The sequence below is a fragment of the Aplysia californica genome, unplaced genomic scaffold (genome assembly GCF_000002075.1).
Source record: "Aplysia californica isolate F4 #8 unplaced genomic scaffold, AplCal3.0 scaffold00050, whole genome shotgun sequence".
Lineage (NCBI taxonomy): Eukaryota > Metazoa > Mollusca > Gastropoda > Aplysiida > Aplysiidae > Aplysia > Aplysia californica.
The window spans coordinates 243529-262674 of NW_004797320.1; the positions used below are offsets into that span (position 1 = coordinate 243529).

Sequence of the window (19146 nt, forward strand, 5' to 3'; positions counted from 1 at the left end):
CCCTTTTTGGCCTTTCCACCCCAATGCTCCACAATAGCTTTGCCGACAACTAGGATCTTTCTCCAGACACACACACACACAATATATGTGTCCATCATGTTCTACCCTCAGAAAGATCGACGCAGAGTATGTCTCCGATACGCCAAAACAATTTCGGTGGCCTCTTTCTGGGCACCCCAATTAACTTGTGTTGATGTTGATGGAGGTGTAACACACCTATGGTTAAATTTTTTTAATGTTCACTCACAATTCACAACTGCTCTCAAAAGGGGAAAACATTTGTAGCCTACATAAGGCAGACCCTCCATAGACGGAACACGGCACACAGCACACAGCACATGGCACGGGTGCGAAACAAAATCAAACACAACCATTTAGAGTTGCACACTCCATTGACGGCACGACACAGCCACGACGAAACATTGCGTGCCTTGCTTTGCCGCATTGCTCGTTTTTTGTGTCGTATGCTGCCAAAATGGATGACTACAAGAAAAAAATTATGAAACTTGTGAGAGACCGACCGCTTCTTTGGGACCCCCAAAACCCGGAGTGCCAAGACTAATTTTTCTTCTGCTGATATTGGTTCCCGATAATTACAACCAATTGGTTGTAGACGAGGAAGCACTAGGTTCTTCAGTTCATCATACTCCCTACGTTCTGTATGACATTCTTAGGTAGTTGAAGAACAATGTCTCATCTCTACGTCTCATCAAGGAGCCGAAAGTTCGATGAAACTCTCCTCTACTACTCCTCAATAGAAAATGTTCTCTTCACCACATGATCCGCTTTTTCCTCTTCTTTTTCCGATTATTTAGAATTGCTAACATGATCAGAGTATCTTCATCAGACGAATCCATGGTTGTGGTGTGTTGTGTTGTGATGTCGTTCTATGGCCTATGCAGGGAGGGGTATTAGCCTGTGGCACGGCACGTGCCGACAAGTCATGTGCCGCGTGCCGTCTATGGAGGGTCCGCCTTAATAAAAGGTAAAATTTTATTATATCTAGTACCGGTACATAAAAGAAAAAACCAAACTGCGTGAAGATGCATTTTGAAAGAATTCAGTTTATTTTATCTCTGATTGACAGTTGTCATTAACATAATTTCATGAGTATGCTGAGCAAAATAAACCATACTCTGAACCATCAGAGCATAACACACACCACCTCAGATTCATAATAAATAACATATAATCACTTAGAGGCAGGACCACACAACCATATTTTGAGAGTTGTGAACACATGTACAGTGTTACTTCCAGCAAAGCATTCCTGCTCAAGGGCATCACATCTCAGGTGCTAAAGAAGAGCTTGCTGGTACTCACATTATAAAAGGTGACAATAACATAACCTACTTATGAGTGTTTAGTTTAAAAAGTTAAAAAACTAACCGCTGTACCTGCTACCTGTGTCACTGTCAAAGAGAAGTAAAAAACACAGAAGTCAACAGTATCTGTACTTTAACATACCCGGTACATGAATAAAATTGAATTACTTCTCTCCCTCTTCAACTTTAACTTTCCAAATCACTTTATTTTGCAGAACCATATTATATCATTTACCTCCCTAGTCACTTTTACCTGACAAGAATATATGCATGACTCGCTTTCATAGACATTTTGATTTATGCATGATGAAGTCCCTACAGACAGCAAAACGCCAGAATAGAAATAAAATTCTAAGCACATTAATTTGTGTGTAATTTTTCATGATATATAATTTGCCTTGAAAGACAGTAAAATTTCATTGATTTGACATAGTTTGCAGGTGTTCCATTAGCCCAATCTGTACCATGCTGCACAGAGGTACATGCAATCCTGTTATGTTTGAATTTTCATTGTTCTACTCTAAACCCACCAGAATGGTTTCATCATGGATGGATATAGAGTTTGTGGTCATAACTCTTGGATGACCTTACTATTACTGTGTTAAAAGGTCTGTTAAATTAATGAAATATAACACTGTTTATTCGGTGCACATCTTCAGCAAAACATGAACAAAGATAAAACTGTTCACACCTGAAAACAAGTTTCTAAAATTTGACAAAACTATAAAAAATTCCTTGTAAACTTTCAGGCTGTCTTCAACAGCCAATTTTTGACAAAACATAACAGCTGACATACTGTCAGGCTAAATGTAGCAATTGGGTATAAGAGAGCAAAGGTAAACTGTTCTTGTGTGTAACCACACCTTGGTGCAACCACTTTCACTATCTTCTAAATAAAGCAGAAGAGTGAACAAAGATTAACAGAGCACTTGCCCTTGGCTGTCCTCAGAGAATTTCGCACTCGCAACTTGCGCGCGCAGCTTTTGCCCCTAACCAACTTTTGCTATTTTCTTGATTTAGCAAATTTTAGCCAATTTTCCGCAAAAGTTGGAAAAATAATCATAAAATTTAGTTAAAAACACCTAAATTTTATTCCAAGACTAAAAATAACGAGCGCACAGAAGAGTGACCGTAACACGGATTTCGCAATATAAAAGCCATTATTATAATAAGCGAATAATGTAACATTACAAGATGGGGAGGAGGAGGGGGGGGGGGTCCCAAAGAAGGTGTAAGATTATATTTGAACAGCCCAGCCCCAAACCATGCTGATCGTACCTGCCCAAAGTCAGGGAGAGTTTAAGGACCTGGCACATATGTCAGGGGACAGTTTTTATACACCATGTAACCTCCATGCAGTTTTGTTTTTTTTTGGTTGGTAGACATTCACGTTTAACTTTTGATTTTGACCTAACAAAACTCATGTTGGTTACTTTGATGGGAATGAGCATACCAACAATGCATTCCAATAATTCCAGGACATATTTTCAGCTATACACATCTTGCAACTTTTCTTGCAACTTTTGCTAATTTTTCCAGCAACTTTTGCTATTTTCACATGCAACTTTCTCTGAGGACAGCCTTGGATTATCTGTTGATTTATTATCCTTATCCTTCTTCATTTCCACTTTTATTGAAGCTGGTAGGAACATTTTTTAAATGTTTGTAGAAAAACTTGGTTTGAGAGATTTTTAGGTAAATTGTTCAAGTGCAGATAAACGAGAAAGAAAAAAAGTGTCAGTTTTCAATGCTGAGTCATTGATTATTTGTTACGAATTAATTGTGATAGCATTTGCATGACATAAGACCGTAGAACGTCAGTGGTTGCACCAAGGCCATGTCAAAATCACCCAAGGCATAAATGCAGCCAGCATGGCAATTTTTTTATTTTATGGATCAAGATGCAACAACCTCTCAGGTCATGCCAGAATATTTCTATCTAACCTCTGGTTATGGTTAGTTCCAATCATAACTAATGTTTCAAGCTAGTAATTTTGTATACAAGGAAAACAACCAGAGAAAACCCCCAAAAGCATACCATTGTTAATACTGAGGAGCAATACCATTAGCATCTTACTTGCAGTAAACGTATTATATTATATATGATATGCTAGAAGGACTTCGCGAAAAACATGCTTCCTTAACGAAAAAACCCAAAAGTAAACCAAGTTTAATTACCATGAGTCAGAACGACAAACTCGACGTTGGAGCCACAAGGTACAAGAGAAGAGGTCCACTCTTATCTGTGGCTTTCAGAGAGAAAAAATCACTAACAAAACCTGTGCTGCTCCTCAGTACTGTCCATGCAGCAGTAAATGAGACAAAGCAGGTCAGGGGCCAGGAAAAGCTCAAGCCAGCCATGATTTTTAGTTACAACGCCTACATGGGTGGAGTGGACATTTGTGACAAAAAGTTAGATCACTTCGCCTCCGAGAGAGCTACCCATCGCTACTGGGTCAAAATGTTCTCCAATTTGTTGGACATTGCTAGGCTCAAAGTATTTGAGTTTAACAAACTGAAACATCCAACTGGAGCCCGTTTGAAACAGGCATTCATCCAGGCTGTCATTCATGATCTCTGGGGCTCGGACCACATGCTCAGCCACCACCGCCACCTCTTGCTACGCCCCCAGGCCTCCCCCATCCTCGTTCCACTGTTTACAGATTGGAACTCCTACAAGGGAAAAAAGAGTCCAACAGAAAGCGCACGCGCCACTAGTGCCCTATCTGTCAAGTTGGAGTTCATGAACGATGTGAAGACCAGTTTTCACACCCTGGATATTCAGCGTTGTGGGATAAAGAGACAAAAATGACAGTTGTGTGAACTTGATAGGAAGGATTCTACGTAATGTTGAGAATGCCTGTCAAGTAAGTAGAAATGTTTGCCTTTATTCCTCTGTTCATTTTTTCCGCCATGTACTTCATCAGTTTTGAAGTCTGCTTTGTAATGTTTTACATATTTTGTATTTTTCCTTCTGCCTGTACCAGTTTTGCACATTACGAACAAAATACAAGTAATGAACCCCAGAAACTATATATTTATGGAAAGCTTGTTTTTGTAGAATTCATTGACACAAGACAAACTTGGATTTGAAGTCATCTGAATGAGTCAGGGGGTATCTAAAATGAGTCATACGTCCAAAATGGTGGCCATCTTGGATTTCTTGGTATCCATGACAACAATAATTATCAAAATTTTATTCAAATGTGTTTTGCTCCTATTTTTTAATCCAATTACCTTTCTGAAAATATATGTTAGGGAGGTTTTAAGTCTCATATAAACCCAGAAAATCAATCTGAAAACAGACACCTGTGTTCACCTCAAATGCCTGTGACCGTTTTGAAGTTTACCATGGACAGTAATAGGGTTAACAGAGGTCCGCCAATTCAATGTACGTGTGAAGGAAAATGCCAAAAACAATCGAAGTAAAGGCATTGGTTTAGAGAGAGAGGCAACCCAGTAATGGCACAGGCTCTTCATAACCCAGCAGGACAACAGTTTGCAACTTCAGTCTCAAACCTGACCCATGCATAGGCAGTCTCTTTGGAAATAATCTCATTGGCAATCAAAGAACCAAGGTACGGTAAATGGAAAATAATACTGACAGATTGGGAGAAATGTACTTCTATATTCCATGGATGTAAATTCCATTCAAAACTAGAGCTGGAATCTTTTACAGAAGACTTTATTGAAGGAAGCAGGTCTACATGAAAAAAGCAATAAAACACCAGTACCATACAAAGTACTCTTTAGACCACCTTTGTCTGTTGCAGCCAAAGATAAAGAGAGCATTTAAGGGATTGGAGCCTTCAAAAACTACTTTGCAGCCATGGGCATGAAAACCTGGAGTGTGTAAAACTGCATTACTGTTCCCTTTCAGCTTTTCAGTTTACATCAGACCTGACTATCACCAGTCAACTTGCCTGATGGTACAATCCTTGACTAAGAACAAAAGAGAATCAAGTCCACAACTGATTAAGAAGAGGCACATCTCTCATCCTTATCCCTTGTTTTGGCATTCGCACTAAAGGGAGACAAATGGAGTAGAATCAAAGGAAGGGGGGGATAAGAACACCAAAAAAAACTAAAAGAAAAACCTAGCTCAAGGCTAAATTCTGAATCTGCTCTGATGGAAGACTTGCTTCAGTCATGTTGTCCACTGCAGAGTTGACAGTGCCTTGACTGGATTTTGCTGGAGTGGCATTCTCTTCTGAACTGCTCTGAGGTTTGCTCCGTGCACCAAATATTGTACTTCCAACTCGCACATTCGTGCTGCCCAGCTCAATCTGAAGAAGAAAAAGCAACTTTAGATGCAGAGAACAACATCTGTGTTATTATACAGACATATTTGGAACAGATGATGTGTAAACTATAAACATCCTCATTTTCATTGAATTTACATAACAATTCTTTCCACTTATAGGAAGTCAATCAACATTCAGCAAAATGAGCCTAATTTATCATCTTTTTTTCTGCTTAGGCCTGACACAGTGAAACTTGAAAACAACGAAGTCATCGGGTTCGACCTTCATTTTAATTGAATATATGCATATTTGTTAAAAACAATGAGATCTTTTTTGCAGATACTTTGTGAAAAGGGCCAACATGCTCATATGCATGTCTGTGTCATGAAGCACATTGTTCACTGAACCAGTTGCAGTGTATGGCCTAACCAATGGAAATAATTGGTTCCACAGACCAGTGCATGAGCTAGTACTTAGATCTATATCTATAGCTTATTATGACAACCTGCCCCCCCCCAATCATATCAGAGTTTTAATGTACCTCTAAATTGGCACAAATTAATAATGAAGCGCTATTAACAGACAACATGCCAAAGCAATCAACTTGCATGGATCATTATGTCATATATAGTAAACCTCAAATCTACTTGCAGAGGACTCAGCAAAAGAGGAAAGAATCTCTGTTTTTGTTTATTCCTCTTTATTAATCTTAAAGGCGCGTGTTTGTCAAAACTCATTTACATAAAAACCTTGGATGGTGAAAAATGAATGTCAGACCTAAAGAATTCGCTAGATGTGAGGTCTACTGTATACTCGCAGAAAAGAGGAAGTAACAATAAGAGTAGGCCTATTTTTTCAAATCTTATCAAACATCAGCATCAATATTTCAAATCAATAACACAAATCCAGCAGATTCTAACCGGCACTTGCAACACAAATCAGTCATAGTCATAAAAGTGGCACTTGCAACACAAATAGGTCATAAATGCTGAAGATTAGAGGTTTTATTAGAGAGTAGCATTGAAAAGAAGGAGAGATATGGATAACAAATGTTTGATAGGGAAAGAGGCCGCAAACCACATCAGAAAGCCTGCCGACCACCCACGAGCAACTTCTTCGTGATCAGAAAAAAGTAATATTAAATCACAAGAACTCTGGGTCTATGATATTGTATATCTGTACTCATGCAGAGGACAAGGTTGTTTTAAAGCATACAGCACTCTGAGGGCCAAAAAAATTTTAACGTATGATTTTTAACAGAGTATAAGTGAAATGTATGCAAAAGGAGGCACAAGGGGAGGGGAAGAAAGTGGAAAGGGAAAAGAGAATGAGAATGGCAGGGAGGAAGAGTGAGATCTTTTGTTTGAATCTAATTTGTTTTAAGGTATCTTTTCTTTAGGACTCCGGGCACTAGACCATATATATGGAAGTTTCAATTTGAAGCAAAAACATAAATGAATTCAGCAAAAAATGACAGTTTCCCTTACAGCTTGTTCAAAATCTGAAGACATGCCCATGCTGAGCTCCATTTTGTCAATTGGAATGTTGTGTGCTTTGCAGACTTCCTCTCGAATTTGAAAAAGTGCCTGAAAAAAAAAAGGAGTCTTTGAAATTTATTTGTAAAATTGTAAATATATTTAAAAGTTGTTATTCAAACTTACAAAATCCAGATCAAAATCGTACACCTGGAAATAATGCAAGTACAAAAATTGCCGTCCAAATTGTCCAAGGTGGCCACCCATTGTCGAGGAGAAAAGTGGCTGCCTTTTATTAACCAAGTGGACATCAGTGTCATTACAACGAGAAAAAAAGTCTTTTGTACAGGCAATAGTTTTAGACAGGTGGCCGTTAGAGCAGGTTCGACCGTATTTCAAAATGTGTAATAAAAAACTTCATCAGCGATAAAATGATTACAACGACATATGAGTTTCTCAAGCCTTGCAGTACAATAATTATCAGGCTTAAGATTCATTTTTTTTTTCACTCCAATTTCACTACAAAAGCCTTCACATCTTGGCCACCAATGATTCTACTTGCACATCTCACCTGAAAGTCTGGGTTGGGTCCAGCCATTGGGTTATAATCATAAGCCCCTATTGTCATTAGACCCAGGATGTTGAGCTTTGGACAATTCTCTCTGATGTAACCAACGAGTTTAGCAGTCTCTCCTACTGCACATCCACTCTTATCTGTCGACACAGGGAGGAGTTTGACAGGTTCATACATAACAGTCTGTAAAATGCGCATTGCTATAGGAAAATAAAGACTTTCACAAAGAACCAGCACAGACGTTGTTACAAGAACTGTGGACATTAAGCACATAAATATTGTCCCGTGAATGATTCTCGTGTAGACATTAAAAATCTCTCCTTCCTATGCGAATAATGATTGATAAAAGCTGTAGAGAATGAAGTTTCAAAAACCTGAACCAACAGTTGAAAAGCAGTGCCTTAAAAAAAATCTTTTCTAATTTATTAATCAAATGCATGCTCCTTTCTTAAACAAAATATGATCATCTCATGACTTTGTAAACTTTCATGACAAGGCTGACACATCCTTTCATGGCAATCTTGAAGAGTTCTCCTTTTCAGAGATTCAAGCCATTCTTTGACTGGTTGCATGGCAATTGTCAAGGGTTGTTTTCTGCAGAAGTACTGAATGACATTATTTTCCACAACTGTTAAAGAGAGAGCTGATTCTAAACAAAAAGCAAACAGCATAACAGGGAGACTTTCCCAGCATCTCAAAAAAACAGCACAGTGGGGAACATAATAGACAATAAAAGAAAATCTTTCCACAACATAAGAGTTGTCTTGCAAACTGCACAACTAAAACAAAATCACTGGATCACTGTGACATTCCAAATTTACATACTGTACTTTGCTCCAATGATAATGCAACTGGCCAAGAACTAAAATTTCTTAATGAGACACACCAATCTGAAATTCATGAAAGGCTTACTTTCTTGGTGTACAACAAAAAAAGGCAAGTGAAAATAATCTTTTACTTTTATGGCCAAAAACGAAGAATGATTTTTTTTCTTTTTGTTCAGTTTTGTCGTTACCATACAAGATGATCTGAAAATGACCTATTAAGCACACCAAATTAAGACTACGGAGAAGTCTCTCAGTAGTGACAGTAGGCAGCGATGCTCAATCTCAAAGTTGATGCATCTTGGAAAAATTTTTGAAAAATCCCTTACACATTCAAGAAGTAGAAGAATGCTCCATGGTCTAAAAATAATACATTTATTAGAAAAAAGGATGTTGAACTAGACCTACTGTTATCCCACTCTTGCACTTGAATAAGATCATGCCCAATACATGACTAGGTGACAGCCAGTGGGTGTGGAATCCCCAAGAGATTATGGAACGGTGTCCATAAAAGTTTTTAGTCTGAAATTAAACAGCATTGCCTAGGATAATAAAAACGAAAAGAGAAAAACGCTTGCAAAATCACTTTATTTCCAAGGCGTTCCCAAAACAAACACCTCCTTTCCGAATCACTGTCAGCCCCCTCAGCTACCCAAACCAGAAAATCTCTCTGCTAAGCTAATCTTCTACTTTGGAGCTACCTTCTTTGGACGAGCAAATTTTCACAAAGCTACCAAATGGGAATTGAAAGGAAGATTTACCTACAAATCACTCTTTCAACATCTTGTAATGTGGAGCCACATCATTTAAGGAAGTATTTTGAAAGGGTGCCGGATACCATTTACAGAAAAGAAGACTTTGTTTCTTCACTAAGAGCCTTATGGCAGGGTCTCTCGGAGAAAATACAATGGTCCACTTTAAAACACTTACTGCTCGTCTTAAAGTCATTTAAAAGCAGTGAAAGATGAAAAAAATACTTGAACTGAGATTTGATGGCAAAATGCATAGTCATTGCCAGGGAATGCACTACCTTTTAAAAAAAAGTTCTACTTTTGTTGTTAATATGAAAAACTCAGAGACCCCAAGTCGAATTCAGTCCAGAATTTGTGGGGCTATAAAGAGAGAATATTCTTCGACAATTAAAAGTTCAAGAGATAAGACTTACTGCACATTCTCAACAAGTACCTGAACATCCCTGATCAATTTTTATTTAAGAGTTCACCCGAAGTGGAGAACGAAAGAAAAAGGGCGACAAAAATAAAAGGAAGTCCCCAATGACAGTGCTTGTCTCTGTACAACACGAGCCGAAATAAAGGCTTGAGTGGAAAGCAGAAAAAACAACCATGGACAGATTAACGAACAATGAGGAAAAAAAAGACAAAATAACGAATAAATGGAAAGACAAAACCCGAAAAGAGGGAAAAATTTCCTCAGATCACAGGAAGACTACCACACAGAATACATAATCAGCTCTCCCACAACCCTTATGCCGTGTACATGAGTTATTAACTACCTTTTCAAATACATTTCAGTTTGAGGTGCTCACCATGATAAGAAGGATCTAATGAGCCAAAACCTAGAATTGGGCTATGCAATCATACATCAGTTTCGCCTGATACAATCGCAGATACCAGTACACTGAAGTGGTATTATGATGTCTTCAGTTGGTTATTCAAACCGCAGGGTGGGTGTCATTTATGAGCACAAGGTCTATTCACACACAGTTTAACAAAGTGCACAAGAATAAATGACGGAATAGGCATCTATGCATCTTACCACTCTGTTTAACATAGAGAGGGTATCATTGTCTGCTTCAGTTCACAAAGGGGTATTCATAGACATTAGTGAGGCCAAGGATTTTGCCAACTTACTTTCTTCCCCACTGGTATTAACTTGAACCATGATATTGAGAGGCTCCTGTTTTCCTTGCCGCACCCAGGCATCATTTACAGCTTTAGCAAGGCGTTCACTGTCAATTGTCTCCACAACAAAGAGGTTGGGAATATCTGGCTCACAAAAAGTATGACATATGATAAAGCTACATAGTGAGTATAGCCGTCACAATAAAGAGGAGAGAGCTACAACTCCAAGCAAGTGATGGTCAAGACAAAGTCATTTGGGGGGAGAGCAATGAAAACTAGGGTAGAAAGCAAAATTTCAAAAAAATATCTTTTATAGTCTAAAGCCTCAACATTTTTAACTTCTTTGGGGGAAAAGGAAAAAGGAAAAACGGTTACTGATATGTATATATTGAAATGATTTAAACAGCACTGAGATCTAGTTCTTACATTTAACAAATGTTATTGCAAAGGAAAATGAAGAGGCTAAAACAGCCTAAGTGATGTAATTACAGAAAACAAACTAATTTAAATTAAGAAACAGACATGTTTATGGTACCAAAAAATCTTGGAAAATATTAAGGAATTATTAAACGAACCCAGTAGTTTTGATACTTTATTCCTCTGAAGATGACCAATGAAGTGCCACTTTATATCATCACATCGATCTTGCAACTGGGGAAAAATTGTTGGTATTGATACAAGCTTTACTAAATACTTTGACAAGACCATAAACGGATGTAGCAAACACACTGGGTTTTGTCATATCAGAATCCTGAACAGCTGTTTTGGTTGTATAAGTCTACAACGAATGTTAATAAAAGACAGAGTAATTTCTGTGAAGGTTCCATAACTAAGACAAATGTGTGATAATAGGGGTCAAACAATCAAATAATATTCATTTATGTACTCTATTAAGTGATACTGGTTGAGCCAATTAATATATATATATCTTCATGAAAATTTAATTACAGAAAACCACATTGTACACACAAATAAGAAATAAGAATAGCAAAGATGGGTGACATTAGTCTTTATCTTAAGTCTCAACCTGCGAGTGTTTTTCAATACTGTCATAACTCAAGTTATGACTAAATCGTTTTTTATCCATTTCTAGCACCTTAAAGCCGAGGCACTGGTTTCAATGAATGCTCTAAAGAAAAAATAACCTCATAAAAAAGGAAAAGACAATACCTCAATATCATTTGCTTTGTCAATCAGTTCAACAACCTGCGGAACAGAAAATTTCAAATAAAAATCTACAAAATGCCCAAAAATTGCTCCGTATGTAAACTCAAAAAGCATCATAGAAAAATCAAAAAGTGGGAAAAGCTTTCAAATAATTTCAAGTCATCAACTTCAGGACTCACTTAACTCTTTAAACCCTGAGTTTTTTCCATTGTTTCCCCGGAGGCTTTTTTTTACAGTCACCAACACCTGGTGCACTATGTCTCATCACAACCCCAAAAGCTTGCCTCCAACTTCTAAATGGTGGAAACAAAGGCTTAGCCATTACTAATAAACTTAGTTCGGGAATAGTTCGAAAAACAAGAAAACAATAACGCTAAATAAAACAAGACAGTTGTCACTAGTATCGGACGCTCCCAGCGTGGAACAGGCTTATTACTGCCGGACGCTCCCAGCGTCCGATGGGGTTTAAAGAGTTAAAGGAAAAGAAATTCCCATATCATTAATTCAATAAAATACCTTGCTGTAACTAAACCTTCATACAAGCAATCTCGGAATAAAGGTAGCCAGCATTTAGAAAGTTGTGGGACTAAATAGCACATTCTACGACAGCCCTATGTTGTGTGCCCATGTGCATTTTTTCCTCGTGATCAACTTCTGACTTTCAACAAGCAGCAGGGCTGCTCAAAGAATGCTGAGGACACCTCCAAAAAAAGGTGAACCATCTTGTAGTATACAATCTTTGACTAAACCTGTTGTAAGATCAGCAAGGAGCGTATTTGTAGAGGTCAGAAAAACTGGGCAAGTGAAACTTCACTCTCTTTCTCCCTTTCCTTCGCTTTCAGTATGAGTGTTCCATGTCACTGAGCACACCTAAACACCACCCTAGGGCCTTTACTGATGTTCAAAAACCAATATATGGACACAAACAACAGTCCTTGAATAATTAACTTGCATTGTCTATTCAACAATAACTGTTACCCTTATACTAGGCTAGCCATGTACATATATAATGCAAAAGCAGAGAAAGAGGAAACCCCTCTCTTTTGAAACTTACACAATGATTCTTCGTAAGCTGAAAAGGGACACAAAATTATAAAAACATATTTGTCCACAATATGGCATCACTTCTTAAGATTATTAAGATGGATGTCAGCATAAAAAGTTCATGTTTGTTCAACCGATCAATTTCCCTTGAACCAAGGCTCAATGTATACTACTTTCAAAAAGGAAAAAGAAAAATATGACTTGCTATTCAACATTCGGTAATAACATGTGTAACCCATAGTTTATCGTGTATGTGTGCTCTGTGACAGTCAGTCAAAACCCATAAACACAGTGAGTAAGATCATGAAAAAGGCAGACCCTCTGAAATTAACTTCTGTCTATGATAGGACCAATATAGAAAAATAAAAGAGAGTGCGTGCAGCTTGAAATTTCTCTCATTCATAATCTTGAATTTAAAAAAAAAAAAACAACTTTTTTTGAGCAAAGAGAAACACACAGACAAAATAACAATTAATTTATGTGGGAAAAAAGTGGGACAGGCAGACAGACAGAAATAACACTGGGAGAAAAAAGAAGTAGAACCTATTGCTGGCGATCTCCAACTACCTACTTTTCTTGTATACTTACATACCACAAACATATTATGGTTTAAAAATTATCTAACTACAGAAAGTATGAAATTCAACACAATTTATTTCAACAAAAAAGCGAACATACATAATTCTCTCCAAAGTGCCGTTGTCCAGCATCATATGCTTCAACAATCATGTCCACACCTTTTGTTTTTGACACAGCAACAAGTCTCGGTTGAACATACTGAAGTTTCTGAAGAAAAAAAAACGTCCAATAATTTCTCTTGTGAGTTTGAATCAAATTTTCATGGAAAGGTTCTGTATTCAATAAATCCACTCCTCAAAAATATAATTCAAATCCATCACAAAAATAATACACACATCCCATACATGCATTCTCAGTCTCATTTATGTGTGATTTGGTTTTCTGGCATTCTCATTTCACATATTAATAATACTCATAATAACTGTTAAGAAAAAGCTAACCTTGAACATTTAAATACCTACAATTATATTTAAAAAATAAATAAATAAATAGCATTTATGCTGCCCAAAAGCGCATTACATTCATAAAAATATCACACTTTAAAAATTAATGGACATGTGTGTACGCAAAACATAGTTATATGTATATGAATAAAAAATTTCTATGAGGAAATTAATCATCCTGTGACCCTGGCAGTACGTTCACTAAAAATGTAGAATGCAATAAAAACTCACTAACGGTCACCATAAAAATTATAACTTGAATGGTTACAGACAGGATAAAACATCCAATAAAACATTCGTTCTCAACAGATAAAATAACATTCTCTGTCTGTTTCTGTGTCTGTCTCTTTTCCCCCCTCCCCCCTTCCACTCTCATTCTCACACACTATTTCTTCAGTCTCACTGTCAGGCAAACATATACATGTAATTTTAAAAATAGCAGTTCATTGTTATGACATGTATGCATTTATTTGTGAATAAGTACAGCTTCAGCTGTTTTGTGAAAATGTGAATAGTAGGGGTACTCCTTATATAAATGGGAGTTCGTTCCATACATGAGGGGCCAAAGAAGAAAAAGGAACACTCGCTGTATGTTTTGTAATTTTGTTTTGGGGTACTAAGAATCAATTTGTCATTGGCTGATCTAAGGGCTCCGAGTAGACGATATAATTCTAGGAACTGTTTCAGATAAATAGGTGCTGTATTATCCAGTTATTTAAAACAGAAAACGGCAGTTTTGTATTTGACCCTTGCTTTTACTGGCAGCCAGTGTAGTTCTTTCAGAATTGGTGTTACGTGCGCTTATTTCATTTGTTTCATTATTAACTTTGCTGCTTGATGCAGGGACTTATGGCCAAACATCCTTCTCCTTTTACAAAGTACAGTTGAGTCTTCTTAAACTGAACACACTTAACCTGAAAACAGCTGTAAACTGAAAGAAAATAAAATACCCAATTTTATACCCAATTTTATTTGTCCTTATTTGAACAACTTCTCTAAACCAAAAACCTGGCAAAAACAAGAAAATTTTGCAGTCCCTCAGATTTTGACCAAAGCAGACGCCACTGCACGTTCATTATCCACAGTTGGAAAAAAAGAGAAGAAAAGAGAAAGAGGGGAGAAAGTGCTTTCACTAAGAAAACCTGTGCATGATTTTGTTTAAGGTGGAGGCACTGTTGCACTACAGCAACCCAACCTTTGAGCTGCGAAAGTCTGGGTCCAGTCCAGTTTACATGATGATTCTTTACTGAAGGGGACTTCTCCGGTGGCAGCAGATGGCCAGGTCTTCTTTTGAGCTCTGACATGCCCTCCACTTCCCACAGTGTGTTGCTGGACCGCGTTTTTAAAGCTGTTGAACCAAGCTAGTGGTCTCCTCTGTCTGTCCACACAGTCTTTACAAGCTGGCTTGAGGTCATCTCTAATTCACTGAGGGTTTTAGACCTGACGGAAGACCTTACTTGGTTCAGTTGTCCAATCAGTGCAATTGCTTCAGTGGTGACTGCAATCGCATGCAAATGCTTCAATGAGCCACATGTGAAAGCTGGGTGCCAGGCAAAGACCAAGTTGGATGACAGTTCCTAAAAAAGGACTCCACTTGATCCCTTCCCCAGAGGAGCTACCCTTCCCCGTACACCTCAGATATATTTTCACTTCTTACCAAAATTCATTTACTTTTAACTTATCTCTGGCATTTTGCCTACCCACGGTCTTTGCTATTTAAAATTTCATACTGTATCTCCCCAATACTCATCTTACGATTTTAGTATGATTTACCTCCAATTTGTTCTCTGAACCAGCCACGGACCCAACTTTGCAACAAAGTATGAAAAGACAAAATTTTGTTTGTAAATGCACAGACCCACTGGGCGGTTCAGAGGGAAAAAAATTCACCTTTGATGAAGAGAAACTCTAATGTTTCAGTTTTGAAAATATGATTTTACAAAAAAATGACGAGACGGCTGCATTTAATATACCCAGATTGTTCATCCTGAAAGCATTTTCCTCCACCTCCTTCAGTATCAAGGAGCAGAATCAACAACATTAAGCTGGGTGCACTTAATGTTGTGTACCAAATCCTCATTGTGGAAAAAAAAATGCTGAAAGCTGTCAAAAAAAATTATTCAACTGAATATCTACAACATTTAGACAAATTCTCGTGTACTATGGTGTGCAGTAATAAAAATCAGACTGACCTCTGGTCTTTTCAGGCCTGCAGCAGTAACTTTCTCTGACACTTGCTTTAACTGGCGCGCTATGGTTGACATTGCAGCAGATGACATCATCCGGAACATATCAAATGACCTGAAGGACATATGTAAAGGGAGACATTGCACGAAAAAAACATTTGTAATAAATAAATCCAAGTTAACTAAACAGAATGCTAAATATCCCATGTCTTGAGGACAGAGGCTGTTAACTATTTGGGAGAAAATAGACCAAGCAGAAAACACTTTGATGTTCACTATAGACCTAATTATTATTGTTGCAAATGGTTGCTTTGCCACAAGACCTGTTCCCAAACCATAAAATGTATGAGTTAATGTATAAGTTTTATTCCCCCCCCCCCCCCCCCCCCCATATCAACACACAACTCAAATAATTTATCTTGTCAAACATGCAGCATTTTGTGAAGTTGTATGTCATAAATTTTGCACCCTGACATCTTGTCTTAATATTTTACAAGTTTACTGAGCAAAATTTATACATACAACATCACAAAAACAGAGGGTTTCAAAGCAATTTTTTCGCATAAAAGTAAAATTTGACTAAACTTCGGACTGACATGGTTTGTGATTGTTAGGTGTACTGTCGAGGGACTTAATTAACAATCTTGAATTGAAAAAAGACTTGGATTCTAGACCCAAAATTGTTGGTGTTGTGGTGGCCACGGGCCTATATATATATCTATTAATCTAGGGCCACCTCTATTCTCACCCGGAGTGAGAATAGCGCAGGCGAGTCTTGTGGCTATTCTCACCCGGTGCGCGTTCACCAAAGTTTGCGTTCACCCTAAACCACAGAATTCTACACTGTGATAACAGAAAAATTGTAGAATTCTGTGCCGTGAACAAACGTTCCATTACAACTGTAGCCTACTAAAAGCGTACAATTTTGTCTGTGGGCAGTGGAGAGAGAGAGAGAAAGAGAGAGAGGAGTAGCGCGAGAATTTCCAGGCAAAACAAAATGGCGACCCGCGTAGTTCGGCTCGATTCGAAAAGTTAAATAGCCGTAGCATCTTTGTAGACAACCAAATTAATTTACTTTTGTGTTTTAACATCATTTTTTAACTTTGTTTTGGTCAATTTGATCGTCCACACCGATAGACAGTATTCAGAAAGAGACAGAGAGAGAGAGAAGAGGGGAGGAGTAGATCTTGCGAGAACTTCCGGGCGGGTGAGAATAGCCACTTTCTTAATCTAGATCTAGAGTCAAACCGCATCACCGCGCACCTTGTTGGGTGCGCAATCCCCGGTCTCCTGCTTTGTTTTGGATAAGAACAGCGAAAACGAGGTTACTTTATGTGAGCATGCGCAATAACAACTAAATTGCACTTTCGTTTTGGAGGTTCCTGTCTACACACATGATTCTACGGTGTCAGTAAGTTTTGCCCCTTCATATTGATTGTTTTCGTAATCGGAGTCGGTGAATTACTAAGCGCTTGAGTGGTCGATTATTAGCTCTTCTGGTTAATCTAGCTCTTATGTATCGTAGAATGTACACTAAAATCGAGCCCAAACGATCGCAGGCTGCTTCTGAATGCCTGGAACATGCCCGATGGGGTTGCGCACTGAAGCGGACCAAATTTGCCCCGTCCGTTTTGGTGCGCAATATCGGCTTTTGACATTTGGCATTGACAGTGTGGCTTCTTGTAGCCTTAGCTGTTTCACTTATTTCTTTAGGACCTGCGTTGCGCACTGAAACCGACTGTTTTCTTTCCTTTTGGATGCTTTATATTGCCAATGGAAGATGATCAGAATGTATTAATGTCAAAATTAATCAATATATATGGAAATGGGATATGGACATGGTTGTCATTTAATCCCCAAAATGACCAATTTCTTCTTTTCACATCTTCTTCTTTTTCTTTTTTGTTCTTTTCCTTTAAGAATACTATTCTTGGTCTAGTCTAATTCTTGTTTTCTTCTTTCCCCTTCTTGTGTCCACAGCACCTTTTCTTTCTTATCAATTATCAAAACAACACAGTGTAAGGAAATCTCCCATAAACCACTGAATATGGCCCAACCAAATAAAAATTACTCTCAAGAAATAATGGAGGAAGCAGTGAAGCTGGTCCGGTCCAAGAGTATGACACTATATGGTGCTTCAAAAACGTTTAAAATTCCCCTCTCCACTTTGGGTGACAAGGTGCGGGGGAGAAGGGCCGTCAAGTCTCAAGTTCATAAGCTGCTCACTGACGAGGAGGAGAGATTGGTCACGTGGATCAAAGTTCATGCCCAGCGGTCAATGGGGCGCACCCACGAAGACGTGCGGCAAAAGGTGAAGGAAATATTAGACCTGTGAGGAGCGTCAGTAAGGAGAGAAGATGGCCTTCCTGGTAGGGACTGGGTGACCAACTTCAAAAAACGTCACCCAGGACTTAGCCTCCGATCCCCTCAAGCTCTTGGCAAGGAGCGAGCCCTAGTGCAGGAGAAGGACATTAGGGACTGGTTCTCCGAAATGAAGAAATATCTCGACTCTCGAGACCCAGCCCTCCTCAAAAGCCCAGATAGAATCTTCAACGCAGATGAGACTGGTTTCGCGTTCGCACCTGTCTCCAGGCGAGTCCTGGCCCCGGTGGGCATGAAGCATGTGTATAACATCTGCAATAACACGAAGAATCAGATAACAGTGTTGGCATGTGCATCAGCTGCTGGGGAATACGTGAATCCCCTGCTGGTTTTTCCGAGGAAAAGAATGCCCTCAGCCAACTTCCTTGCTGGCTTCAAGGACGCGTTCATGTAGCTATCAAGCAATGGATGGGTGAACGTTACTATCTTCCACACCTTCATAAAGGATGTATTTATACCATTCATCGCGGAAAAGCCAAAGCCAGTCGTCCTTTTCGTCGATGGACACACAAGTCACAACAGTGACATTGGCACGCTCGAGATGTGTGAGGAACATGGCATCATACTCTATGGCCTTCTTCCTCATGCCTCTCACATAATTCAGCCTCTAGACCTATCGGTATTCGGTTCCATGAAGGCAAGATGGTCCGTGGTGGTGAAGCAGCACCTGGAGGAGACAGGGGAGACGCCATCAGCGGCCAATTTTTCGCACCTGTTGAAAAAAGTGTGGGAGCATTGTGCCAGGCCAGAAGCCAGCCTGAAAGGTTTCAGACGTTCAGGCATCTTTCCTTTTAACCCAGAGAGCCCTCTGACAAGTGGCAAAATGGAGGCCAGTAGGAGTTTCTTCTCCAGCCCTGAAGGTACCTCAGCAACTCCTGATATCCCTCAACAAACTCCACCAAGAGCCTTGCCACCACCGTCAACAACCCCTTCATTGTCATCAGCATCCACTTCAGGACTGCACAAATACTTTTCACTAATGCCACGGGCCTCTCCACCTCCACCAGCAGCGACTCCACCTCCACCAGCAGCGACTCCACC

General features: G+C 38.8%; 1 protein-coding gene across 2 annotated transcripts in view; it reads right to left on the bottom strand.

Annotated features, from left to right (window-relative positions):
- Positions 1–1044: 1044 nt before the first annotated feature.
- LOC101854394 (pyridoxal phosphate homeostasis protein) overlaps positions 1045–19146 on the bottom strand; it is a 20886-nt gene continuing 2784 nt past the window's right edge. For both annotated transcript variants that reach the window (XM_005092637.3, XM_013079385.2), the window contains exons 2-9: positions 15730–15838; positions 13194–13301; positions 11475–11510; positions 10880–10955; positions 10314–10448; positions 7616–7758; positions 7057–7155; positions 1045–5611 (exon numbers count right to left, since the gene is read on the bottom strand). In XM_005092637.3, coding sequence (XP_005092694.2) covers positions 5423–5611; positions 7057–7155; positions 7616–7758; positions 10314–10448; positions 10880–10955; positions 11475–11510; positions 13194–13301; positions 15730–15828 — 885 coding nt within the window. In that variant the 5' untranslated portion in view covers positions 15829–15838 and the 3' untranslated portion in view covers positions 1045–5422. The remainder of the gene's footprint in view (positions 5612–7056; positions 7156–7615; positions 7759–10313; positions 10449–10879; positions 10956–11474; positions 11511–13193; positions 13302–15729; positions 15839–19146) is intronic.